The sequence below is a fragment of the Erithacus rubecula genome (genome assembly GCF_903797595.1).
Source record: "Erithacus rubecula genome assembly, chromosome: 21".
Lineage (NCBI taxonomy): Eukaryota > Metazoa > Chordata > Aves > Passeriformes > Muscicapidae > Erithacus > Erithacus rubecula.
In genome coordinates, this window is record NC_136673.1 from 4,677,456 (window position 1) to 4,700,802 (window position 23,347).

The window sequence follows — 23,347 nt, forward strand, 5'->3', positions numbered from 1 at the left end:
CACATTAAACTAAAAATTGATTGTACCAGGAAGCTCCTGCGAGATCTTTAGATATGAGGCAGACACTGCTGTTTTTGTTGCTTGTTCTGCTCAATCAGAATAAATTAAAAAACAGAAAAAGTACATCTTAGTAGATGCCCATTTAAATTTCACAGTGTTTTTGAATGTACCTTCTTATCAATGTTGATTACTACAATGTGTATCTAAATAAAAGCTCCTCTCCATAATCAAATTCCTCCTCCTTCCTGATTCATTAAATGAGGTCAGAACACTGCATTTGAATCCATGGAAGTGAATTGTGACAACACTCTTCAAATAATTGGGTAGGTGGTTATGGGGGTGGCTGATAAGGAAAAATGCTACTATTTATTTTAGATAAACGGGTCATCAGAAATAAGAGGAAATGAAATGAATGGCAGAGAAGACAAATGAGATTCGCACAAAGGAGTTTTTAAAGTTTACTTCCTGCAGGCTGAAGCGACAAAATCCTTTCAACAGAGCAAATCAAAGGCTGGAAATTTTAATTGGCAGCATCACTGTTCAATTTATTGACTGATAGCAGCATTTAACCAGGCCTTTCAAACAGCACAGGCAACTCATGGCTCAGAAGAGCACCTAGAACTTTACACACCGTCTTCATATTTGTCTCTATGAAAAAAACACGTGCTAATTCCATATTCCAGTTAATTGGGCAGGAAAGGTCACACTACAGCACTGAGAGCATCTTGTACAAAGCTCAGGCACTCTGGAGCCCTGGCAGAGGATGTGTCATTACATTGCCAGGAGCCCAATTCTGCAGACGAGGAATGTACAGCTTCAGCCATAATTGCAGCACACTTTAAAGGTCAGAGTCCCTGAGACTTTTAAGACAGCAGAGATGCTTATTAAAGTGAATACACAATCTGGACAATAGCATGGAACAATCCCTGCAGTGGAAAACAAAGTGAAGCAAACAAGAAAGAACAGGGGGTGAGGCGGCGCTCGGAGGGTGATTCTGCTGTGGGGGCCTGCACACATCCAGCATCACCAAGTGCAGCTGGTTTGAAAGGCTGTTAGAAACAAGGAAGTGCCTTATCTGGTCTGTGAAAAGTCCATTACTTTGAGCTTAAATTCACATTTAAGGCCTTGCCCAAAATATGTAGGTACTGATGTGTCTTTCACTTGCATCTACTTCAAAGTCAAGAGAAAAGGGCTGAGAGAAAAACCCATCCTTTGGACAGGTTAATAGACTGTGCCAGATTTGCACCAGTGTGTTAAATATATGACACCAATCAACGCTGTGATAGCCTGAAAGGGAGGAAAATCCATCACAGATTGTTCTGTGCTTGAGATTCAAGGGTGCTCACTGTCCTTCCTACCTGTGGATAAAGTTTTTCTTCTCCAGGTACTCCATGGCTGAGGAGATCTGAGTTGCCATGTACAGCAGCACCACAGCATTCACCTCCTGCCTGTTACACTCCCGCAGGTAATCCAGCAGGTTCCCATACGTCATGAACTCTGTGATGATGTAGAAAGGAGGTTCCCGTGTGCACACCCCTGGGGAACAACATAAAGTTGACAATGAATGTTGGAGATTATCAGTGAATCTTCAGGTTTCATCTTCAAAGGCAATTTGTACCTCCAGAAGGCAGAAAAATGGGGCTTGTGGAAGGAATGGATTCTGCTTGGAAGTGGTTAATAGAGGGGTTTAATTTTCTGCTTCAGGCTCTGGCAAATTAAACATTAAGGAGACGAGATCATTAAAAATCATGTATTAGTGGTACAAATTGTGAATTTTTCCAGACAATAAGTGTCTGTATTTAAAGCCTTGGTATGGTAAGCAGCTTATCTGCTCCTTAACATCCATATCACTGCACAAGGGTTTAGTTCAAATCCCTCTGCTTGGTATTTATCACTTACCTAATAATTGCACCAAGTTCGGATGCTTGATCTCCTTCATTACTGCAGCTTCTTTCAAGAACTCTTCCACCTCCATAGTATCCTCCTGCAGAACAATGGCAAAGCTTTGGCAAAGGCAGTGTACACAAAGCAGAAACAGATTTTTGTATTAGGACAAAAAAAGAACTGCAAACTGACAACATAAGCCACAGATCTCACACAGTAATTTTTCCCTGTAGCCACAACACAAAGCCAGGGAGTTGCAAACATTAATTTTTTGTATGATTTTAAAAATACATATTTTTGTCATTTTCATACTAGCTGAGCTTTCTGGGGCAAGAAAATCCATATCCCTTTTGTGAAGGGTCTCTCACAAAACGCTCAGGAGCTGAAAAGGAAAAACAATCTTGTTCCTAACACGAAATAAAAAGTACAGAAAAGGAACAAGAACGAACATAAAAGAAAGGATACACCACAATCACATGCTTGAGAGGCTGCTGAAAGGCAGGCCCTTGGGTTCAGTGGGCAGGAATAAGAAATCCCCTCTCCCAGTCAGGGAGGCACGACTGGATGGCAGCCTCTGTGTGACTGAAAGCCTAAGGTTTCAAAATTCATTTCTGCCATTCAGAGCCTGACCCATGACGTATCCATGCTGGGCAGACGTGTCACTACCAATTTGCTGGGTGCCATAAAGTTACTTGGCACAGCACAAAACCAAGGAAGATGCAATCTTGCTCAAAAGACATCTTTTTCTGAAGCAGATACGCCCCAAATGGCCGGAAGGTCATTTCAAAGTGGCACAAAAATAAGGATCCATTCCTAAAGCAATGTTTCTTTCTAGATCCATATTTTTTTTTCAATGATGGATTAATGTTGACAGGCTACATGGACAAAGTGTTTTAGGGAAGGATTGGAAAGGATTTACTGCTGCTGGTGAGAACGATAACAGTGGGCTGCCCCTGTGAGATCCAGCCAGCTCCCTGCTCTGCACTTAGCACTGAGAACATTTTTCCAACACTTCCATTCAATCATTTACTATTCATTGCCAATTAGCTTGATTGACAGCTGTGATTTGCTCAACACACTGTCAAAACTAATAGTGCAAAGGTCCTTGTGAGCAGAACCTTAAACTGTTCTCTTTGGCAAAGGAAACTGGGTTAATAATTCAGGTTGCAAAATTATCCTAAATATGCCTTTGTCTTATTCGTGCTACACAAACCTTGGAAGGTTTGTCCTTTGCATAGCTGCTCCACAGTTGGAAATTTCTTACCTCTCAGTGACCATATTAATAGGAAGGACACATACAGAGAACCACTGTAGCAATGACCTCTCTGAAAACCTGATCTTGTGAGGAAAGAACCAAGCTTTAACTGGCTTCTAGCTCCCACTATGCTAAACTATGGCAGAAATACAACAGTTCTGGCTGTCCAGCATTTTCCCAGCACAGCACAGGGCCATGCCATGGCATTAAGGGACACCAGGGTTACATGTTGCCTAATTTAAAACACAGGCTTCTCTGCTGGGGAAAAAATAAAGAAGAGAGAAAAAAAAAATCTCAAAGAAAAAAGCAAAGGCAGTCCTAGGGACAGCAGAGCCGAGGTGAGCAGTAAGAAATGTGCTGAGCTGACCAGCTCACAGCAGCTCAGCCATTAAATGGCTCTCAGGAGAACCAGATGTGGCCAGAGCAGGACTGGCTGCACTTGGTCCAGTGCAGGGCACAGAGCTCCCTGGCCACACAGCCACTGCCTTGTGCTCCTGTCCAATTTGGGGGTAAAAGCACAAATTCAGGGCGTGCCCTGTTATAACAGCCCTTTATAAATACTGTGTCCTGTGCCACTCAAAAAGAGCAGCCAGGGGTGGATTTTAAAAGGCAACATCTCATAACCAAAACACAGTCTTGCCCTCTTCAGTTAAACACTGAGGAACAGCATGTGCTGCTTCGATCACTTCTTCTCCAGCCATGAGCTATCTTTAGATACTTGATAGAAATCTGAACAACAAATGGGTGTTCATAAGCATCATTATTCAAAAAGATGCTGGAAGGACTTTTCTCCTCCTCTCTCTTTTAGTCTTTGCTCTCCTTTATCTTTCTTATAGAGATATCTGAGGTAGATGGGGAAGGAGCAAAAAGAATCATACAAAGTTTTGAAAAACATTCTCTCAAAGGAAAATAAAATGAGTCATCTGAAGATTTGGGCAGAAGCTGCAAAAGGCTTGTTTTTCCCAGCAGAACTAGGATATAAATGTGATTTTAAAATGTTTCCCAAAACTTTGAAGAAAGCTATAATCCCACCTGTCAGGCAGTAGACTAATGGATTTAAAGAAGGTGGATTATAAATTTGCTTTTAAGGATGGTTTTAGCATGCATAATTGCAGGTTGAAGTGTTTCTCAACTCTCTTCTTGGTTGTTCTTACACTCCCCATGGAACATGCTGCTCCATACCACATTATGAACCACTTTTAGTCGTGTTTCATTAAATATTTATTTATTTGAAACAGCCATGGTCTGTATTAAGGTTTCTCCTTTGCACAAACAGATTTGATGGGACAGCACGCAATTCATCTTTGTTGATGGGTTTCAGGGAGAAGAGAACGAAAGCAACAACTTCAGTTTGGAGCAAGATGGGAAGTCTGAAAGCATCAGGAATGCTGCCACTGCAGCCAGCAGCAGGAAGATGTTACTGCAGGGAAGAGCTGAGCTCTCCTCAGCACGAGCAGGTTCTGCTGAACCTGGGCACATCCCAGCCCTCGGAGCCATCCCGAGCAGGGACAGCACTGGATGTCACAACACTAGATGTCACTCGCTCCCTGTGCAAGCAGCACTTGAACTCCCCCGCTGGGAGCAGCAGCAGGAACCTCCAGAGTACAGAAAAGGCCAAAATGAAAATACTTTCTGCAGCCATGGCAACCCAGAAATACTGAGGCAGCCGCTGCTCCGAGAGCAAGGAAGAAATATTTTCCCCAAACCAAGAAAGGTTCTTCCCCTGACACTGAGGCATCTACACAGTTCTCTCCACTTCAAAATTTCCATTGCAAAAAACCCAAAACGAAACAAACTAAATCCTCGGTTCTGTTTGTTTCTGCAAGACCAAACCACGTCCCCATCTGAGGAGAGAGAACATGGTGTCAAGTTCACATAAACTCCTATTAAGCAATCAAATGCAATGTGTGCAGATGGTGCCAGAAGATCTCAAGACAGTTTTATAAACATAGATGAATTAAGCAATGACCTTATGAACTCACAGAGCACTATTTGCATTTCAAGAGACAAGGAAACCAAGATGCAGAAATCAGGGAGCAGAGCCAGAAACAGAACTGATTATCCAGTTCTTCATTAAAGCCACTTATGAATTTTAATATACCTTAGCTTGCATACCATTTTTCCTCCTCTTGTGTCTTTTGATAAGAAGCAGCTGTGAACAGTTGCTTAAGACTTCCAGGTACACAGGGAGTTTGTCTTTTGAGTAAGACGCCACATAAGACAGAAAATCAAAACAAGTAAAGCCTCCCTGAAGCACAGCCTTTGAATTTTATGTTGACTGACTCACAATCCACAATTTTCCTTAATACACCAGCTTGTGCTGGTGTGCTCATCCGTGAACAGCTCACCTTTACCACACCCTGAACGCGAGACACCGCGGCTCTATTTACTTTTCTAAGGTTTCATCCATTCTCCAGTAAAAACTGTGCTGTTAACATCCTCCTTTGTTTAGATACAAGTGTTACAGGTATCACACAAACCATAAGAGAATCAAGCTCTTTAAAAATACTCTATTTCCAGCCCACAGCACTCCAAGGGAGGGCTGCCATCACCGCGAATACCTAACTAGAACCGAGAGCAGGCAGACAGCTGAAAGGGAAGCGCTCTGAGTCCTACCTTGAGAGTTTTCACAGCCACTGTCAGGTTGTACTTCTTCCAGACTCCTTCATACACCTCTCCATACTGGCCTCCCCCCAGCTTGTGCTTCATGGTGATGTCGGTGCGCTCGATCTCCCACTTGTCATAGTTGGGGGACACGCCGTAGATGGTGGGCTTGTTGCGCTTGGGCGCCGGGTAGTGCAGCGTGGTGATGAGCCCATCTGCCACGGTGGAATGGTGATGCACCAGCTCTGCCAGGGTGTTGAAGCGGCTCTCTGAAGACACATAGAGCTGGGAAGCAAAGGGGAAGGGAAAAGCTCGTTCAGGTGGTGCCCCTCTGAGAGCTCGCACACAGGAATTGCACCATGAAATTGTGAAAGCAAAGGGCGGCGTTGTTTCTGCTCCAGCCGTGGAACTGTGAGCTCCACCAGCTCTGTAACCAGCTCCAGAGCCTGAAACAATCACTGCTTACATGGGAAAGGCATGGATTCAGGAGAAAATACATGCACTTTGCCAAAACAACAGGGCAGAAATGGCTGCAAATAGCACTAGGCTGGCATGCTGTTGCTTGAGATGTCTTTTTTCAAACAGGCTGGTCAGTGGGACATTTCCTGGAGAGTATGGGAGGGGTGTCAGCCTCAGTGTCTCATCCTCACTGCTACTATCTGGGTCATTTCTACCTGCCTGAATTCTCCTTGAAGCATCCCTGGCAAACCAGACTTTTCCCTGCTTTAGGCCTGAGCTTCTGCAGAGGTTTAGCATCATCAGGAGCTGGTCTGCTCCATCCCTGTGATGGGCACTGATCGATAGCACAGAAGGAAAATCATTACCACTGAATGAAAACCTGCTGCGAGGCATGATAACCCATATTTGTTACCTTCTTAACATTTATACAGAAGATCCATTTTAAGCCTAAAATCCTGCTAAAGATAATGGACAACTGCCTCCCTCCCACCAGAGCTGTGTGTTTCCAGTTTTCATCCTCAAGCCCAGTCTTCTGCCAGGCAAGGTGAAAAAAGCTTGAAATTTAATTATTGGAAAAGTGCTGGTTACACCTGAAGGACAGGGAGAAATCTTTCCATCAATGTTCATTTTGCATCACAGTCTAGCCTACAACATAGAAGATGGAAGAGCTCAATTTCTCACAAAGGACCAAGTCTGGCAAGGGATAAGCTTGAAGGAAGAACAGCACCATGTTTGGCCACCCAAATTCCTGTCCAGTCCACACATTAGTCCTACTGCTCACATCACATGCCAACAGCTATGATCAGACTTCCAAAATGCTTCTTAAATGCTGGGTGTACACTCAACAGTTTCTGCATATGCAGTGGCCATCTGTTTGGGATTTCAGGAGGCTGGGAAGTTGATGGAGCTGCCAGGCACCCAAAAATCCCAGATTTAGGGTAAAATTCTGCTTCTTCCACCTAGATAGAATTTTTGGATGGAAAAAGAAAATGTGCCTGTGAAGCTCCAGCAATAAGAGAGTATCATCAACAAAAAAGGATTTGCATGAGAAAAAAAGTGTTTGCAGGAAGGGACAAAACCACCCTCAAACTTCATTGAAGTCTTTTTAAAGAAGACTGAAAAATAATGGCAATCTCCTGGGGAACATGTTCACAACTCTTTACCAAAATGAAACAGATATTCTTTTTGTAAAGTAACTGGGCCAAATCTCATTTCAACACCATGGCTAAAAAAAAATCCTACAAAAACCTACAACACTTTTCATGATCAAACAGGTGAAATCACCTTAAAACCAGATGTTCTCAGAAGAGAAAAGTGACAACAGAAGAGGCTGTTACAACTGCTTGGTGTGGGTGACCAAGCATTAGCCAGTACAACCACAATTTAAAACAAGCCATGCTTGTTTGGGAATGACTTGAAGGACTTGCACTGGTATGAGCAGTTCCCATATTATACTGAGAATTAAAATCTAAAAATATAAATGTAGAAAAAGCTGAACTCCAGGATTACTTGGAAGTATTAGAGAGGCATGGAGAAGCTCCCCCATGGTTTTATGACAACTCATATCTCATGAAAACTAGAGATATCTGTATTTAGTGTGACAGACTGTATGATCCTGTTATAGGAGAAAGAAGCTAAATAAATGGCCAGAGATTTCAGAAGAAACCTGCAGCAGGATGAGGACAGAACAGGACTGCCCTATCCAGGCCACAAAAACAACATTCCATGTTTTAACACTCATGAAGTTTTCCATTTACATTAAGATAAACTTCCAGCAGTAAATATGTTTATTCTGGAGGCAGATTTTTTCTAATCTCTCATTCATGACACCCAACAAGAAAACCATGTGCTGACTTATACTCTCACAGAGGTGACAGACCCAGCACCTGAGTTTTGTAGGGACTCAAGTTTGCTTCCTGGCTATGCTGTTGAGACATTATTTGATCCATTTTTGTGTATCAAGCAAACCACAAACACCAGTCCTGTTCTAAGGGGCTCAGCTTGCACAAATGGGCTGCTCATCTACACTTCTGCCATCAGACTACATCTCTTTTTCCTGGCTGGGGTGTTTTATACAGCTGGTTAAACTGGCCCATGCTAACCTCAGCACATCCTGAATCTAATGGCACTCCCACTCTCCCACTCAGCAGACAAAACTGAATATCCACACCAAAAAAGTCCATGAAGGTTCATGTCTACATCCAATTCAGCCACTGGAGGATCCAAGAGACTCAAGAAGGACCCCAGTCCCACCTCCTTCCTGCTGAGGACAGCAGGATTTGAAGAACTGGCTGGACAAGGCTGTTTATTTAGTGGGTTACTCAATAGGAGGCTTTCCCTCAATTACTATCAAGTCAGGAAAACCAAGTCCTCTGTACCATGGAAGTGGTTTACCAGATGAGAGGCTGCACTGTGCCAGCCAAATCAAGAAAGGTCACTTTTAATACCTTCCTTTAAAAAACACCAACCAACAAAACAAAACATTAGAGGGTGGTCCAGAAAAACATGACCCATTAAAGTGGGAAATAAAGAAAAACTCCCAGAGGAATTTTTTCAAAGCTGTTGAATGCCAACGCATTCAATACAATTTGTACTAAAATTAAGAAGTACAAACCCCTGATCTCTCTGGTCCCTTCAATTTTCCCCCAGGAAAAAGTCTGGGTAAGGCTTTGCAATGGAGGACAGCACTGTGCTGAGCAGCAGCTGCTCCACATGTTCCTCTAATGCCTTCCTCCCGAAGCGTGTTCTGTCAGGCACAGGATATGATCCCACCAAAGCCATTCATCCTTACTGCAGCACTGGGAGATATTAAATTCCCTGGACAGGCTGATTAATGATACAGCAGGCTGGGAGGGCCCCAGGTGCTCATGGCAGTGAAGGTAAGACTCTCCTCCAGCACAGGCAGGATCTGCTGCGAAGCTGGCAATAGACAGAGTGCAACACGAGCAGCACAGAGCAGGACCTGCTCCAGCAGCCTCCATTCCACAGAGGGACAAACAGGGATAGATCCTGGCTGTTTCTCTTCCCAGCTCCCCAGCTGTGACAGCAGGGACAGGGTGCTGGAAGAGCTCAGTGTCCCCAGCCCAGCAGCACATCTGCTGCTAAGATGTTGCAATTCACCGCCCGGCTCGTTAACGCAAATTGAAACCGATGAGGTTCAACAGGCCAGGCTGAGAACTGCAGCACATGATGCATGGCCATGGCAAGATGCCCCTTCTGCAGGGATGCTGGAACCTGGCACAGCATCAGGAGGACTGTGGGTACCTCTTTGCTCGATCCTACAATGCCCAAAAGCCACAGGTCTCGGTCACTGCTGCTGCCGAATTTATTTCCAACTCCATGAGCTGCAGATCTGCTTTAGTGAATTGTTCCAACCTGGGCTTTTTCTCAGAAACACCAATGCAAGCAACTTTGTGGAAAAGAAACAGTTAACCTGGCTAACACAGGCCTGAATGGATTACTGGAGCTCTGCAGAACTGTTTTTCTGGGATAAAAACAGCTCTGCTGGGATGAAAACCTTCATATGCCAAACTCTATTACAGCTCAAATGGAGACCATGTGCTATCTCCTCATGGACACATGCTTATTTACACCAACCCAAGGAGCCTTCGGTTCAAAATGTTCACATGTGAGCACTGCTCATCTGCCAGCATCTATGGGAGTAGAAGGAATATCCACTACAGAGTCAGGAGGTGGAATAATATTCCAGATTGCCATGCAGTCCTTCAAGTATGCTGAATGTCAGCACTTCACAGAGCTGATGCTGACCACAGGGAGCGTCTACATGGGAGGGAGAAGGAAGAATCAAAATGTTTTAAGTTGGAAATATGTTGCCTTAAATAACATGGACAGAATTGTCTCAATTATAACCCCTTTGCTAAAGCAGACAAAAAGTATTTAATCACTGAATAAAATCTGGTTGTCTTACTGGAGGCTTTAGAGTGCTGAGTCTGATAAATAGGAAACACAGTGTACTGGTTCCCAGTATTTTCATACTAAAGATTTTGCTGTCAACATGGCTGTAAGAAGAGTAAAGCTCTCACAGGACAAAGGAAAATTGGGCACAGTGGGCTGCTACTATTCTTGATTACTTTCATTTTTTTCTTTAGAAGAAATTTAATGGCACAGAATCTGTCATCTATTAGATGCTGGCAAGAAGAGCCTCAGCAGCCATGCTCCAGACCCACACTTCAACTTCTGCACAGGATCTAAAGAGACACTGTTTAAAACAGATTTGTTAAAAAACAACATTTTCCGAAATCCAATGCCAGTAGAAATGTTTCCATGAAATTAAAACAATTTTCTGTGGAAAACTACACTTTTATGCTAACATTTATTTGCAGCATCCACAAAGCACAGCATTGCAACACTGCTACAGCACACAACAATCTAGGGAAAAAATGAAGGAACTGGGGACAAAGCCCATATAAAAGTGAAAGTGCCTACCCGTCTCCAATGATCACGCTGAAATACTGTAGAGAAATCAAAACAGTAGTTAAAAATACTGCAGAACACCTCAGAAAGCATCCTGTCCCTAATATTTATAGGATTATTAGCAACAAGCACTGCCTTTTCTGATTTGACAGTCAGAGATTATCTTTTGAACATAAGGGACAAGAATTCTCACAATCTCTTATTACAGATCAACTCCATTCTGCTCTATTTTCTCCCTTACAGCGTTTCACTGCTGATCTGCATTACACAACTTGCTGAAGCAATAAAAGAGTTTTATCCCAGCCAGGCCAGAATCTCATCTGAGATGAGACCTCACCCGAGCCGAGCTCAGAAGCTCTGAGCCCCGGGAGGCGTGCAGGGCCTGAACCCACCTTGCCATCAGAGGCAGTGTTGATCCTGTAGTGGTAGACCCTGCCCTCGTAGCGCAGGGAGATGGATCTCTGCCCGGGGCTGCTCTCGCTCTCGCGCACCAGGAAGCTGCCGTTGATGCCGCTGCTCAGCAGGTACTCGGCGGCGTTGCGCGACACCGGCCCGTGGTACCACGAGTGTTTCTCCAAGCTGTTCACGGGGGTGATGTAATTGCTGGGCACCCAGCCCTGCCCGTTCTTGGTCTGTGCCTCGCACCACTCCCCATTGTGGTTGTAGCCCAGCACACGGAGCTTTTCACCTTGGGGAAAAGAAAATGGGTTTAGAGACGGCGAGCCCGGCAGTTGAGGACAAAGATAAGTTCTTTCTTTATTATTAAATAATCTCTTATAAGAATAGGTATCTGACTCAGCAGGGAGCATGTGTTTCTTTTCAAGCTTGAGTGGACCTCTCCAAGCCAAATAAAGTCACATGCTTCAGATTTTTAGGCTCTCCTGCAGCTCTGCACCAGCTCCAACACTGCTCGAGTTTAAAAAATGAATCCAGCAAATTTTATTTGAACTGAGTTGGCTTGTTGGAGCTAGGAAAGAACTGAAGTGGATAAACAATAAAAAAATAATTTCAATTAGGAAGGAAAGTAGATGTGACTTGGAGTACGTACAGTATTTTCTTACTCAATCCTTCTGGTCCTTATATCTGTATAGTCATTTCTCATACAGGGACTGTGTTTTGAACTGTGAAAATAAGAGGCCAGCCTCCAAAATCAGCTTAGTTTAATTTCTCAGCTCAAATTCTTGCTCCTAATGGAGGCTTTAGTTTCGACAAACAATTTCTTGCCCAATGCAATAAAAAAAAGACAGTTATAACCTTTAGAAAGGTCATGACTTTGAGAAATATTTGTATTTGTTTAAGATGATTTCCCACACTAAAAAAAAATTCCACAGGGTTTGGTGTAAAACTTAATTAACTCAAAGTGACTTTCCTTCCTCCACCTTCTCCCATACTCCCAGTGGAATTCTGGCCAGTGACCTTACCTTTAGTTATGCTGAGAGTGTTGTCCCCACTTGCCACAAAATCATACAGTGCAACAAAGAGATGGGGGTCATTTTCACTGGGGATGGAGAGAAGGTTTTCCTTGGAGTTCCAGCGAGCTGCTTCACTCAGACCCTGCGGCTCAAAGTCTGACACTACCGGTCTCTGAAGGGCTTCTGGAGGAGAAAGAGGGAGAGAAAGGAAAAAACAGGTTCATTTAGGCTGATAAAAGCCATCTGGCCAACCCACACTCTGCCTTTCTAAGCTGCATTGTTTTGTGACACGTGTGCTCCTCGTGCAGAGGACAGATATGGACAGTGCCTCAATGCACATCTCCTGCCACACAGGCAGGACACTGCTGCTCCAGAGCTCTTCCAGAGCCCCCAGCTCCAGCCTCTCAGGAAATGCAGGAAAGGGAAAGCCCCTCTCCAAGCCTCCAATAAATGCAGCTCACGTAGGCTGTTTGCTGCCTGTAAATCCTTTGGCTCATACCTAACTGCTGGAATGGTTAGATTTGAAAACAAACCCAGGACCTTTAAAAGGTAAATCCCTTAATTATCTTGTAAATGAAATGGCCAGAATGTGCAGCAAATGGAGCCAAGCAGGGTGAGATTTATAAGACATGGTATTTAAGGAGTTAGGTCTTTCTGTTCTTCACAGTAGTTTTAATAATTTCTTATTTGAGGACAAGGCAGTGTCTTTTTTGTTCCCCACTTTTCTTCTCATCACTCTCAAACCAGAGCAGTGTTGAGTATACTTCTACATTTTTAGGAACGCTGAGACACCTCTGAAGACAGAGATTCTTGAAAACTGAGATTCACAGGTGAGTGAAAACCAAAATCCAAAGTTTTTTGTACACCACAGCACATTAGGCATATAATATTCAGTAAGTATCAGGCAAGTCCCAGTATATCCAGGAATTTTATTGCAATTTTTCCTGCAAGTCCTTCACTTTGGAGCAGAAATACTCCAGCTAATTGTGCCTCCTCACTCTTTAACATGCTACCCCTGAGTGTACTGGCACAGAGTAAGGACAGTAAGTTGTGAAACTCTCTATTTTGAAGGGTCATTCTCCATCTGGATGAGTTTGTTGAGCGAGGTCACAGCGCTGCACACAAAGCATTGCATCAGTGTGGCCCTGGGGACAGGAAACACAGCACTGTCACAGAGCCCCCTGCACCACGGAGCTGCCCTGCATCACACAGCATCAACCCCAACTCTGGACACACAAATCCCATGCCAAGGGTTTCCCAGACTGTCAGCCCACCTGGGAGCATAGTACTGTTTTTATACCTGCAATACTCAGTAGCATTGTGTTGTTACACAGACACAATTCCATCAAAACATGGTTTTAACAATAACATTTGTTTGGCCTGGAAATTCAGTGTAAGATGTGCCAGTAAACCAGTGAAGAACGGATGCAACTGATACCAGAAAATGGAAATTTAGTGTGGATTGGTATATGTCCAAAATGTTTTCCCAATGGGGAAATGCTAAAACAAAAATCCCCACCAACCCCTCAAAATGCAACCCCACGAATTCTAACAATACACATTATTTTCTAATATTATCTTTGATAGTGAAAGTGTGAGTAGTAGTGATGGCCACTACCCAAAGACAATCTGGCCTCCCTAATGGTAAAGGCTCTCTGGGTGGTTATTTATGTATATGAGTACTACTGTGTACATGAATACTACTGTATTTGTTGGAATATGTATATGATGTATGTGAGCAAAATAGCAAATACAGACACTGCTGGGGCTGCTTTCCTAGCCAAACTGTAACTGCAGGGAGATATATTTTCATAATGAATCAGAGCAGTTAAATAATTCCACTTTCTAAATGATTCCACAGTCAGAAAAAGTGTAGTGTGTTGTGTGGTTATTTTAAAGCACCTTGACATCCTGGCTTCTTCTTCCTGTGTCCTTCAGGAGAATGTATTTTAATAGCCTGGGTTTCCCTCAAGAGTGACAATGACAAAAGAAATAGAAAATCCACTTTCAGAAATTAAGCTAGAACCATTTTACCATGAAAACACTTTGATCCTGTCACACCCATTAAGCTCCCTTATCAGTGATGGGAAATACTCCAAGGAGTTAAACCATCAGTGAACACCTGGGACAGACAGACAGATAGCAGAGCTGCAAGTGGCAGACACACAACCTCAGCAAGCAGCAATGGGACAAACCAGCACTTGCTGCTGCTCCGTGGGATGGACCACAACCTCTGTTAGGAAGGAAAATGCCTCCCACACGGGGCACTGACTGGACAGGAAGGCAGGAAATCCAAGCAGGCTCCCCTCCAGCCCCAGCAGGATCGCAGCCCAGCGGAGGATGGCGCAGGCACAGCCAGGGATGGGATGTGGGAGCAAAGCCAAGTGCTCCACAAGAATCCCTCCCTGCCTCGTGCCCAGGCCGTGGCGAGGCTGGGACTGACTCATCTCACAGGGTGCCAAGGTATGTGCTCCAATTCAGCTGTGAGACAGCACCGTGCCAGCCGCCAGCAACACCCACGAGCTGCGGCACGGCAGGCTCGGTGACAGCCCCACAGACACTGACTCAGTGATAACGCCTGCAAAACCAAGAGCAGCAAGAGCAAGGGCTGCCAAACACACACAGGAGACTTTGCTAAGCTGGAAAACCACACTGGTCTCCCAGTGAAATCAGAGGATGCTCACACCCTCTGTCTCTCCCAGCCTGACGCTCCTGTGCAGCCACAGGCACCCCAATAGAGGTGCAGGCTGTGTGTGAACGTGCTGTGCAGGACAGCACCATGGGGAGATGCCTGACACAACTCTTGGGCTGAGTGGGGCTGGTTTTTCCAGAAGGCAAGAACCCCAAGTTAAGAAGTGGGGTGGGGAAGGTGGTGAATGAAGCTTGAAGAGTGTCCAGAAAGGGAGGATGAGGCCCTGAGTCAACACGGAGAAGAGCGAAAAGGAAAGAGCAGAATTGTGGTGACCCGAGTGTAGCAGAAGCTTGATGGACCGTGACAAAACACACTTTTAAAGGCCTGGGCCCCAAGAGGAGACTGTCAGCAGAGTGAGGGCACAAACCCATGAAGCGAGAGAAGCAGACAGGACATGTCCATCTGGGAGCCAGCAGCGCTCATCCCTCGGAGCGATTCCCAGTCATCCCAGTCATCCCAGTCCTTCAGAGCGGGAATTAGACACTGCTGCTCCTACGTATTGAGGGTCGTTTTCAACACACAGCTTCTCACCTCCTACTGCTGGTTTTAACTACAATTTTACAGCACTGCTGAGATGTTCAGTGGGCCAGACTCCTGCTAATAAATCAGCCTGGCTGCTGTGCCTACAGGAGGCCATCCTGGCACGGTGATGGGGCAGGAAGCGAGCGTAATTCAATCTGTGATGGCTGCGCTGTCGTTCCTTCCACACATCCACTTTGTCTTGTGCTGCATCCCAGCAAGGCTGCAATTTCTTACTCTGATCCATGCTCTGGATAACACCTGGGCTCCTGACAGCAGTCCTAAAGCAGCACTGCATTCAGCTCTCCACTAACATCAACTAAATGGTGACTCTTAATTAAAGTAGTGCAGACTTTGAAACAAGACAACAAGCATTTTGTATTTTGAGGCATCAGCCATAAGAATGTCATCATTTCCTCCCAAATTAAGTTTTTACCAGAAGGTATTTATGCTTGTAAACTAAAAGGTTTCATAAGTGTAACTATCTCCTGCTCATTGCTGCTCATACAAAGCCATGAATCATTGTTAGAGGCTGTGTGAGAACTTTTCAGATATGAGCAATTCTGGTCTAGATCAACGCAAGCAAATTTCCTTCACAGTGTAAGGGAAGGGTTGGAAAACAGGCAGGAGCACAGAATTCCACTTGGCTCCTCCATAGCTGACTGTGAGGCTGTCCCTGGGGAAGGAGGAGACCTCCTGTCTCCCTACAAAACAAACATCCTGTGGGCTTACAAACTGTGCTGGCATTTTTTCCACAAGGTTTGTAGAGCAAGGGAGTGCAGAACACATCTAGTAATTTCCTTGGAGGCACAGCACATGCCACCCAAGCCTTCTCCTTTTTCTACAATCTCTCTACTCTTCTTTTCCTCTGGAAGAAATTATGATAAATGGCAGAATAGCAATGCAGATTTAATACTTCCAAATGTTTCCAAAACTGAGCACACATGATGGAGCAGCTGCCTCTCTGTTTCAGCATTTTTCCTGAGTGCTCCTCACAGATTCTCTATGCCTGATGGAATATGGATTTAAACATAAAATTAGAGAAAGATCTTTCCAAAAAGAAGAAAGGATTCATGTTTTATTTCAGACTCATCCCTCTAGTGAGATCAGGCTCAGCCTCTCCCTCTATCCATTGCACAGCCCAGGCCACAGTGGCAATTGCTGGTTTGGCTGATATTGGGAAAGTTCACCTTCTTAGAGACAGCATGAAGATAAATACCACTTTTTAAACATTTACACACAAAGATGAAGCAGTGCAGAGACTGATCCAGCCCCACTCCCCTGAGCTGGGCAAATTTCCCCAGCTGAAGTATTGGATCTCCACTCCTCCAAAATATGATTCCATAATTTTGGGGCTTTTACTGTTTTGTTTTTTATTACTATTATTATTTGTTGGTTTGCTTGTGGGTTGTTTAGTTGGGTTTTTCTTCAAGTCCACTCTCACACAGACCTGTAGGTGCTACCTGAGCTCATTCAATGAGTTTATTGCATGTACAACCCCTTAGTGACATGACAAACATCATCTTTCTCCAGCCAGCTAATCACAGCTGTAGATGGATGGAGTGGAACAGTGGGTATGGCAGAAATTTGAACTTTACTCTCAAATCTGCCACTAAGTTCTACCTAAACTTAGACAATAACCTCTGGGAGAGGAAGGGGGAAGAATAACTAGATCCAAGTGAAATTCAATGACACTTCAGTATTTCTGACAACTTCACTTTTATAGCTTTTGGTTTTGTTTCCTTACTGAAGGAGCAGAATCAGGGAATCTGCCTGGTTCTGAGCCCTGGCAGGGAAAGCACCAAGCAACAATCATCAAGATTTATTGTTACATTATCCTGTTTTAATAAGTAGCCCCATAGACCTCTCAAGGAAGGACTGACATATCTGTGGATGATCTGTCTTAGTTCTGAACACAGTTACAACTTTTCCTGGGAAATGATAATCCTTTTCCTCACATCCTATGGGAAACTGCAACAAGCACCATCAACCAGATTTTTAAACAAATGGGACAAATGAGAACCACTGAAACAAGCACATAACAAAGAAACCACTACAAAGCCAGAAATGTGGATAACAGCAAGAACTCCACTGAATGGTGGCACATGAGAGGCCATGAGGTGAGGAGCAGAAAATAGCCAAAAAGAGAGGAAACAGAAGGCAGGCAACAACTCCAGGTTAATGCATTTGCTCTCTCTAACAGGGTGACCAAAGCCCTGCCTGCTGATCCCAGTGACACTGAGGCAAGTGAGAATCTGTGCTGCCAATTTAGGTCTGGCTTAATACGTGCCCAAATGCTTTACAAAAATCCTTTTCCAGGAACAGGGCAATGGGTACAGGCTGCCACTCCTCCCCAGGCTTGTCTACTCTAGCTGTAACAAGACACTAAAATAAATAAATTAGAAAAAAAAAGAAAAAAAGTCTGACAGCTGGCAGGGCAGGAGTCTTTTCAGTTAGAAAACAAAAGGACTCTACTAGCATCACCAAAATGTTTTTTTTTTTAAGCTTCACAGAGAACACTGACAGGTTTTAAACAAGGTTTTTGCCTTTCAGTGGTAGAGCCAAGCCCAAAAAGGCAGCAAGACTATTTCAGTCCCTATTTGGGACATGGACACGTTCTGTTTTCCTGATCAGATTGGCAGCAGTACTCACTGTGTCTCTTCCCTTCTACTCTTTACCCTTTCTTGGTGTGAAGTGGGTGAGGAATTACTCACTTTGGCAAAGACAGAAAGAGAAAGCAGATGACAGAAATTCAAATCTGTCACATTTTAAAATAATATTTACTAGTGGGAATAGAAATGAAGGCAAAGAAATGCCCAGCTGAAACATCAATATGAACACTCAGTCATTGTTAGAAGCAGTTTGAACTTATTTTTGATCAAGTTAAGAGAAAATTTTAGCTTTTTCAGGGAGCAGGACAGCAGCACATGGCCATGGGCCACAGCACCTGCCAGCCCTCCACACCACACACAGAGCATCCCCAAACAACCCTCATTCCTGCAAACTAACAGAGCATAAAAGCCTTTCAGAAAGGACCACCATGAAAAGAAAACCACATTTCTGATTACTTGGTCAAAGACACGTACACCTACACATGTACCTGACACCAAATCAGCCTTACACTAAATCCAGACTCAGCACAATATTCTCAAATAGTGTGTTTAAAGCTGCAACAAATAGACTTGATTTTGTTCCATCCCATGCTATTCATCAGGCAAGAACTGAATTACTTCTGTTAACATATGAACACAAAAACAAGGAATTAAGTAAAATTTCAACTATTCTCCTGGCTGCAACTGGTTTTCCAAGCACATAATGGACCTTTCAGCCTTTAAGCAATGATCTATTATGGTAAAGAAACTTTCAGCTTTCCATACAACTAAAATAACAGCAGCAGAGTTAAATATCACCATCATCTCATTAATTCTTTCAGAAGCTTCTCAGAGGCTGAGGGATGTGCATGGAAATGGACTGGTCATCCCAGGCTGTTCACAGGGATCCAGGAGCAATGATCCAGAGTTTCTGACCCTTGACACAACCCTGCTCCCTTCTCATGATCTGTCAAGCTTAAAATAACAAATCCATATGCAAAAACTTGTTACATTCTTAAGGGCAACACAAGCAAATGGATTTCACTTGTGCTTTTTGGAATTCAGGAGTTTGGACAAGCCACCATCATTCTTTTGGAGGAGTCCTCAACAATGATTTTCAACATCATAGCAATGTTTATAAGAGAGCTGCCCAAGAATATATTCAGCTTTAGAAAGGAGTAACAGAAAATCTTGCTTTTTTAAACTTCTTTTTCCTCAGATGAGTATCTCACCCTGCTCTCCAGGAGTTCCCCAATCAATTTAGGGGTTCTGGGCTGTCTATGACCCGAGTGCCACATTTGTACACCTTTAGCATCCACTCTGACACTGGCTTTCACTGCTGAGCTGAGAAGTAAGACTGAGATATCTTCAGAGACAAAGTAAAAGTCCTTTCAACGTGCATTTCCCATTCCACCATAAAAAAACAAATATGCAACCACAGTCTCAGGGAAACAGAAGGTGGAAATACTTCAATATTAATTGTGTCCAACAGTATGTGTTCTTAACTCATACTGCCTACACAGCCAAGTCAAACTATGCTCTAATCCTATTATGAAACTGCATTGCAAATTGGGGAGGGGGGAGTGGTTGTAAAGAACACAAAAGAGAAAACTTGCAAAAAGAGTGAGGGCAACACCCTTGTAACATCATCCTTCAGCATTCATTTCTGCAGAGGGAACGAGGCCCCAGATGCTCTGCCTGTTCTCCCAGGGCTGTGTTGAAAGATCCAGCAGCACAGACAGGAGGCCCAGCACAGCCTGGGGCTCCTTCTGCACACACACCCTGAGCAATACCAGAGGCAGGGGACACAGACAGAGGTTTTGTACACTTAAAAGATCGTAGAAGAATTCAGTCACATAAAAACATCTAAATTATTCATGCATCTGCCCACCATTTGGTTTCTGAAACTTTAAGTAAGCAGAAAAAGTCCTCTGGAAACTATTATTTGATTTTTAGAGAACAGAAAATTCCTCAGAGTCACCGAATGCATCCAATAAACACAGACTCTTGATCCAAAACTTCTTCAAGTGAGTTTGCCACGAGCAGCCATTTGTAAATTTTGAGATTCCTAACCTATGAATTTCCGAGGGCCATTTCTGCACTGAATATTTGAGAGTTGAGCAACAGCGACTTGCGATAGGCCCCTGGAAATCAGCTGCTGCCTTTCGTGCCTCTGATTTGATGAGTTAGCACGGTCCTCCTGGCAGGAGGATTATTTCTACTGAAACAACATCCAGCAACACAAAAGAAGTTGAAGGAGCCTGGACCTGTGGGATGGACACATCCCTGGGAGTGCAGTGAAGAGGCTGAATGGAGGGACCACAATGCTGTTCCAGGGTGTGAAGCCACGTCAGGGGGAAAATCTTGCTTGAGGTGACACCAAGCAAGACCTCAGCCCAAAATCCCCCCTGCCCAGACTGTGTCGCCCAAGCTTTCCATCCAAACCAGTTGAGTCCATATGTTTAACATCCCACTGTCTACAGCTAACCACGGGTGTGACTCAAAAATCATTTTTTAAAAGCAAACATGCAAGAGAATTGAGTTAAACGAATGCCTGTGGAAAGCACACTAAGAAGGGGGATAACCAAAATGTACCAACACATTACGTATTAAAGCACGCTGGAAATATTTTACTGATGGACTCATCTAAGTTTGCTTCTCGAGTATGGAGTTGGGTTTTTTCACATCCAAAATAAGGAAGATTTCCTCCCGCCCCCCCCCCCAAAGAAAAAAAAAAATAAATTAAGCGGAGGCCTGAAGATAGGGATTTGTTTATGGGCTCGGCAGTAAGATCACTTGACATTTTACAACCATAAATGGTAGAGCCGCGCTCCCTCTGTAACCGCATTAATGAAAGGCACCTGGGGCCGCACGCTGCCGGCACCGCTCGCTTCTTCACCCCCGCACGGGACAGCCCAGCCTGAGCCTGGCCGGCTCCGAACACCCCAAACCTGGCCCCAGCTGCAGCCCAGGGATAAACTCCTGTCCGGGATGGTGGCGATGGGATCGGGTTGTTCTCCCCCGGGATCCCATCTCCACCCCGGCCCCTGTGGGTACTCACCTTCCAGGTAGCAGCTGGAGGAGGAAGAAAGCCCCTTCTTCGATTTGCAACCCACCAATTTCAAGCAAATCTCCAACATTTTCATTTGTTAGAGTTTGGCTTCGGCTGTCTGTTTTCCCTTCCCCCCCCCTCCTTCAGCTTCTTCTATGTGGAATTATCCGTTAGAAGTCAAAGAAAAAAAAAGTCTAAAAAGATCCGGTAAAAGTTTTTTAAAAGTCCAGAAGTCTAAAACAACATATCCAGGAGAAGCCTAAACCAAAACATCCAGGAAAATTCGACGAAATCCAGCGCTCCGAAAAGCATTACAAGGGTGAGCCCGAGAGGCGGAAAATCCAGGGGCCCCGCACCTCCTCTCCCGGGGAGTTAACTCCAGCCATCTTCCCTCCTTCCCAACTCTTTTGGCGGGAGAGAGAGGGAGGGAGGAGGGGAGGGGAATAAAATAAAAAAAAAAAATAAAAGTAAGGAGAAGGTGGGGGTAAAAAGCGAAGCCGAGCAAGCGGGGCAGAGTGAGCGGAGCCGGCCGTGCGCGGCAGCCGCCGGGCGCTGCTGGGGCTCGGCTGCCAACAAAGGGCCCCCGGCTCGGCCGCCGTGACATCAGGCGGGAGCAACGCCCTCGCTCCTTAACCTCCTCCTGCCTGCGCCTCTCCTGCACCGCCGAGGGGAAACAACAGCTCGGGGAGAGCGCAGGAAGGCGGGATACAGGAGGAGTGCGGGAGGGATGCGGGCGGGACGATGGGCAGAGGCTGCAAAGCGCGCTCGTCTCACAGCCCATTGAGGGGCTGCTCAAACACCAGAGCAGAGGCAGCCCCAGAGCGATGCCCATTTGTAACCTGGCACCAAATCCTGCCCTGGGATCCTGTCTTAGCATCTCTTTGCAGGCACAGGGATTCAGGTTTTGGATATCTGTTACTGCTGCTCCTCTGGCACAAGGACACAAAAGTTTTCACTCTTCCACTACCCACAATTTTTTTTGCCTGCAAACTGTGAGCCCTTTCCCTGCATGTTTCTCAAGGCTACACACCAATTAACACGCTCTGCTTATGCATTTTTTATAGATTGTTTTCTGGCATTATTGTGTGTGTCCTAAGTAAACAAGCATTTTGTTATATATATATATTATCTATCTACCTACCTCTCTCTCTAAAGGTGATAGTATATTGGGTATGTATACAATTGCATCATTTCCACTCAAAAATCCCCTTTCACATCCCAAAGCTTGAGATGCTTTTGCTGCTTGGAGCAAGAGATGCTCAAGGATGCAGAGTTCATTAGGGGTGCAAAACACAGAGCTTGGGGAAAATGGCCTGGAAAGCTGATCCCAGCACAAACCACACCACAATGTGTGGAGCCCTTGCTGTGTCACACACAGAGTCAACAGAGCAGCAAATCTTCCTTTTTGTCCCTGAAAACTTGCCTGCACATCTGACAGTTTATTTTGGCAAGGTTTCTGACTAGTGCTTGTGCTCTTTTGCCCTTCAACATTTTCAAACATTGAATACTTCAGGGGAAACTGCATGCTTCCAGCATCTGAGGTCTGTGCCTCCGAAACAGCAAACATTGCTCAGACTCTTTAAACATTATTTTACAGCATCAGTCTTCTGATGCATGGGGTTAAAACATGAAAGACAGCTGGAAAAAAAAAAATCCTTGATCTCTCAACCCATACTGAACTGCAATAAGAGCATTTGCTTTTTCTTTTTAAAATACCAGAAGTCACATTTCTAGCAAAGAAATAACAGTAAGGACAGCATGATGTTCAAAGCACTTTCACCTTTTTCTCAGAAAACATTTAGATGGATATTCCCATTTAATACACCAGAAAGCAGGTAGAGAACTTCAACATTTCCTCAAATCAGACAGTTCAGGAAAGAGCTGAAGCTCCCATCCCCACTGCTGGCAGCCTGCATGGACATTAGGAAAACAACATTACAGTTCTCCCCACTCTATCCCATCTTCTCTCCACTTTTGAAGAATTTCTATTTCATGAAAGCACCAGAGTTTTAAGAGAAACCAACACCTATCTATTTGTTCCTTGCCTACCTAACAAGGAACTTGTGTGCAACTGCACTGGGGGAGAGAAATAAAAACAAAAAGACATAAAAGAGGAGTTAAAGAGAGATTTGGAGGAGAAAGGTGACATGAATCACAGGAGGGCTCAGTCCTCACATGTTTCAGCCCAGTGCCACGTTTAGGGAATGGGAAATGAGGTTTTAAGAACAGACCAAGCATCCTGCACACAACTTCTTTTCCATGAGATGAGCATCCCCATCCCTATCCTGCCTCTCCTGCAGCTGTAGGAACACAGAATCCCCAGAGCTTCCCCTGCAGTACAAAGGCTGCCCCCCATGAACACCACCCAGCCATCACAATTAAGGTTAATACAACGAGTGCCAGCAGAATTAATGCGGATTACACTTCTGATGAACTCCTGGGGTT

The 23,347-nt window shown here is 44.5% G+C and overlaps 2 protein-coding genes across 16 annotated transcripts in view; one reads left to right on the forward strand and one right to left on the reverse strand.

Moving 5' to 3' along the window:
- The window catches only part of FNBP1 (formin binding protein 1), a 385,839-nt gene that overhangs the window by 16,326 nt on the left and 346,166 nt on the right, over positions 1-23,347 (forward strand). The gene's annotated exons all lie outside the window — the stretch shown is intronic.
- Positions 1-23,347, reverse strand: part of ABL1 (ABL proto-oncogene 1, non-receptor tyrosine kinase) — a 74,776-nt gene that overhangs the window by 10,375 nt on the left and 41,054 nt on the right. Inside the window, exons 1-6 of one of the 2 annotated variants that reach the window (XM_079323960.1) lie at positions 20,912-21,504; positions 12,058-12,231; positions 11,029-11,324; positions 5,756-6,028; positions 1,900-1,984; positions 1,359-1,536 (exon numbers count right to left, since the gene is read on the reverse strand). In XM_079323960.1, the coding sequence (XP_079180086.1) occupies positions 1,359-1,536; positions 1,900-1,984; positions 5,756-6,028; positions 11,029-11,324; positions 12,058-12,231; positions 20,912-20,996 (1,091 nt within the window). In that variant the 5' untranslated portion in view covers positions 20,997-21,504. Of the gene's footprint in view, positions 1-1,358; positions 1,537-1,899; positions 1,985-5,755; positions 6,029-11,028; positions 11,325-12,057; positions 12,232-20,911; positions 21,505-23,347 lie in introns of those variants that run through there. The other variant, XM_079323959.1, reaches the window with a different exon arrangement.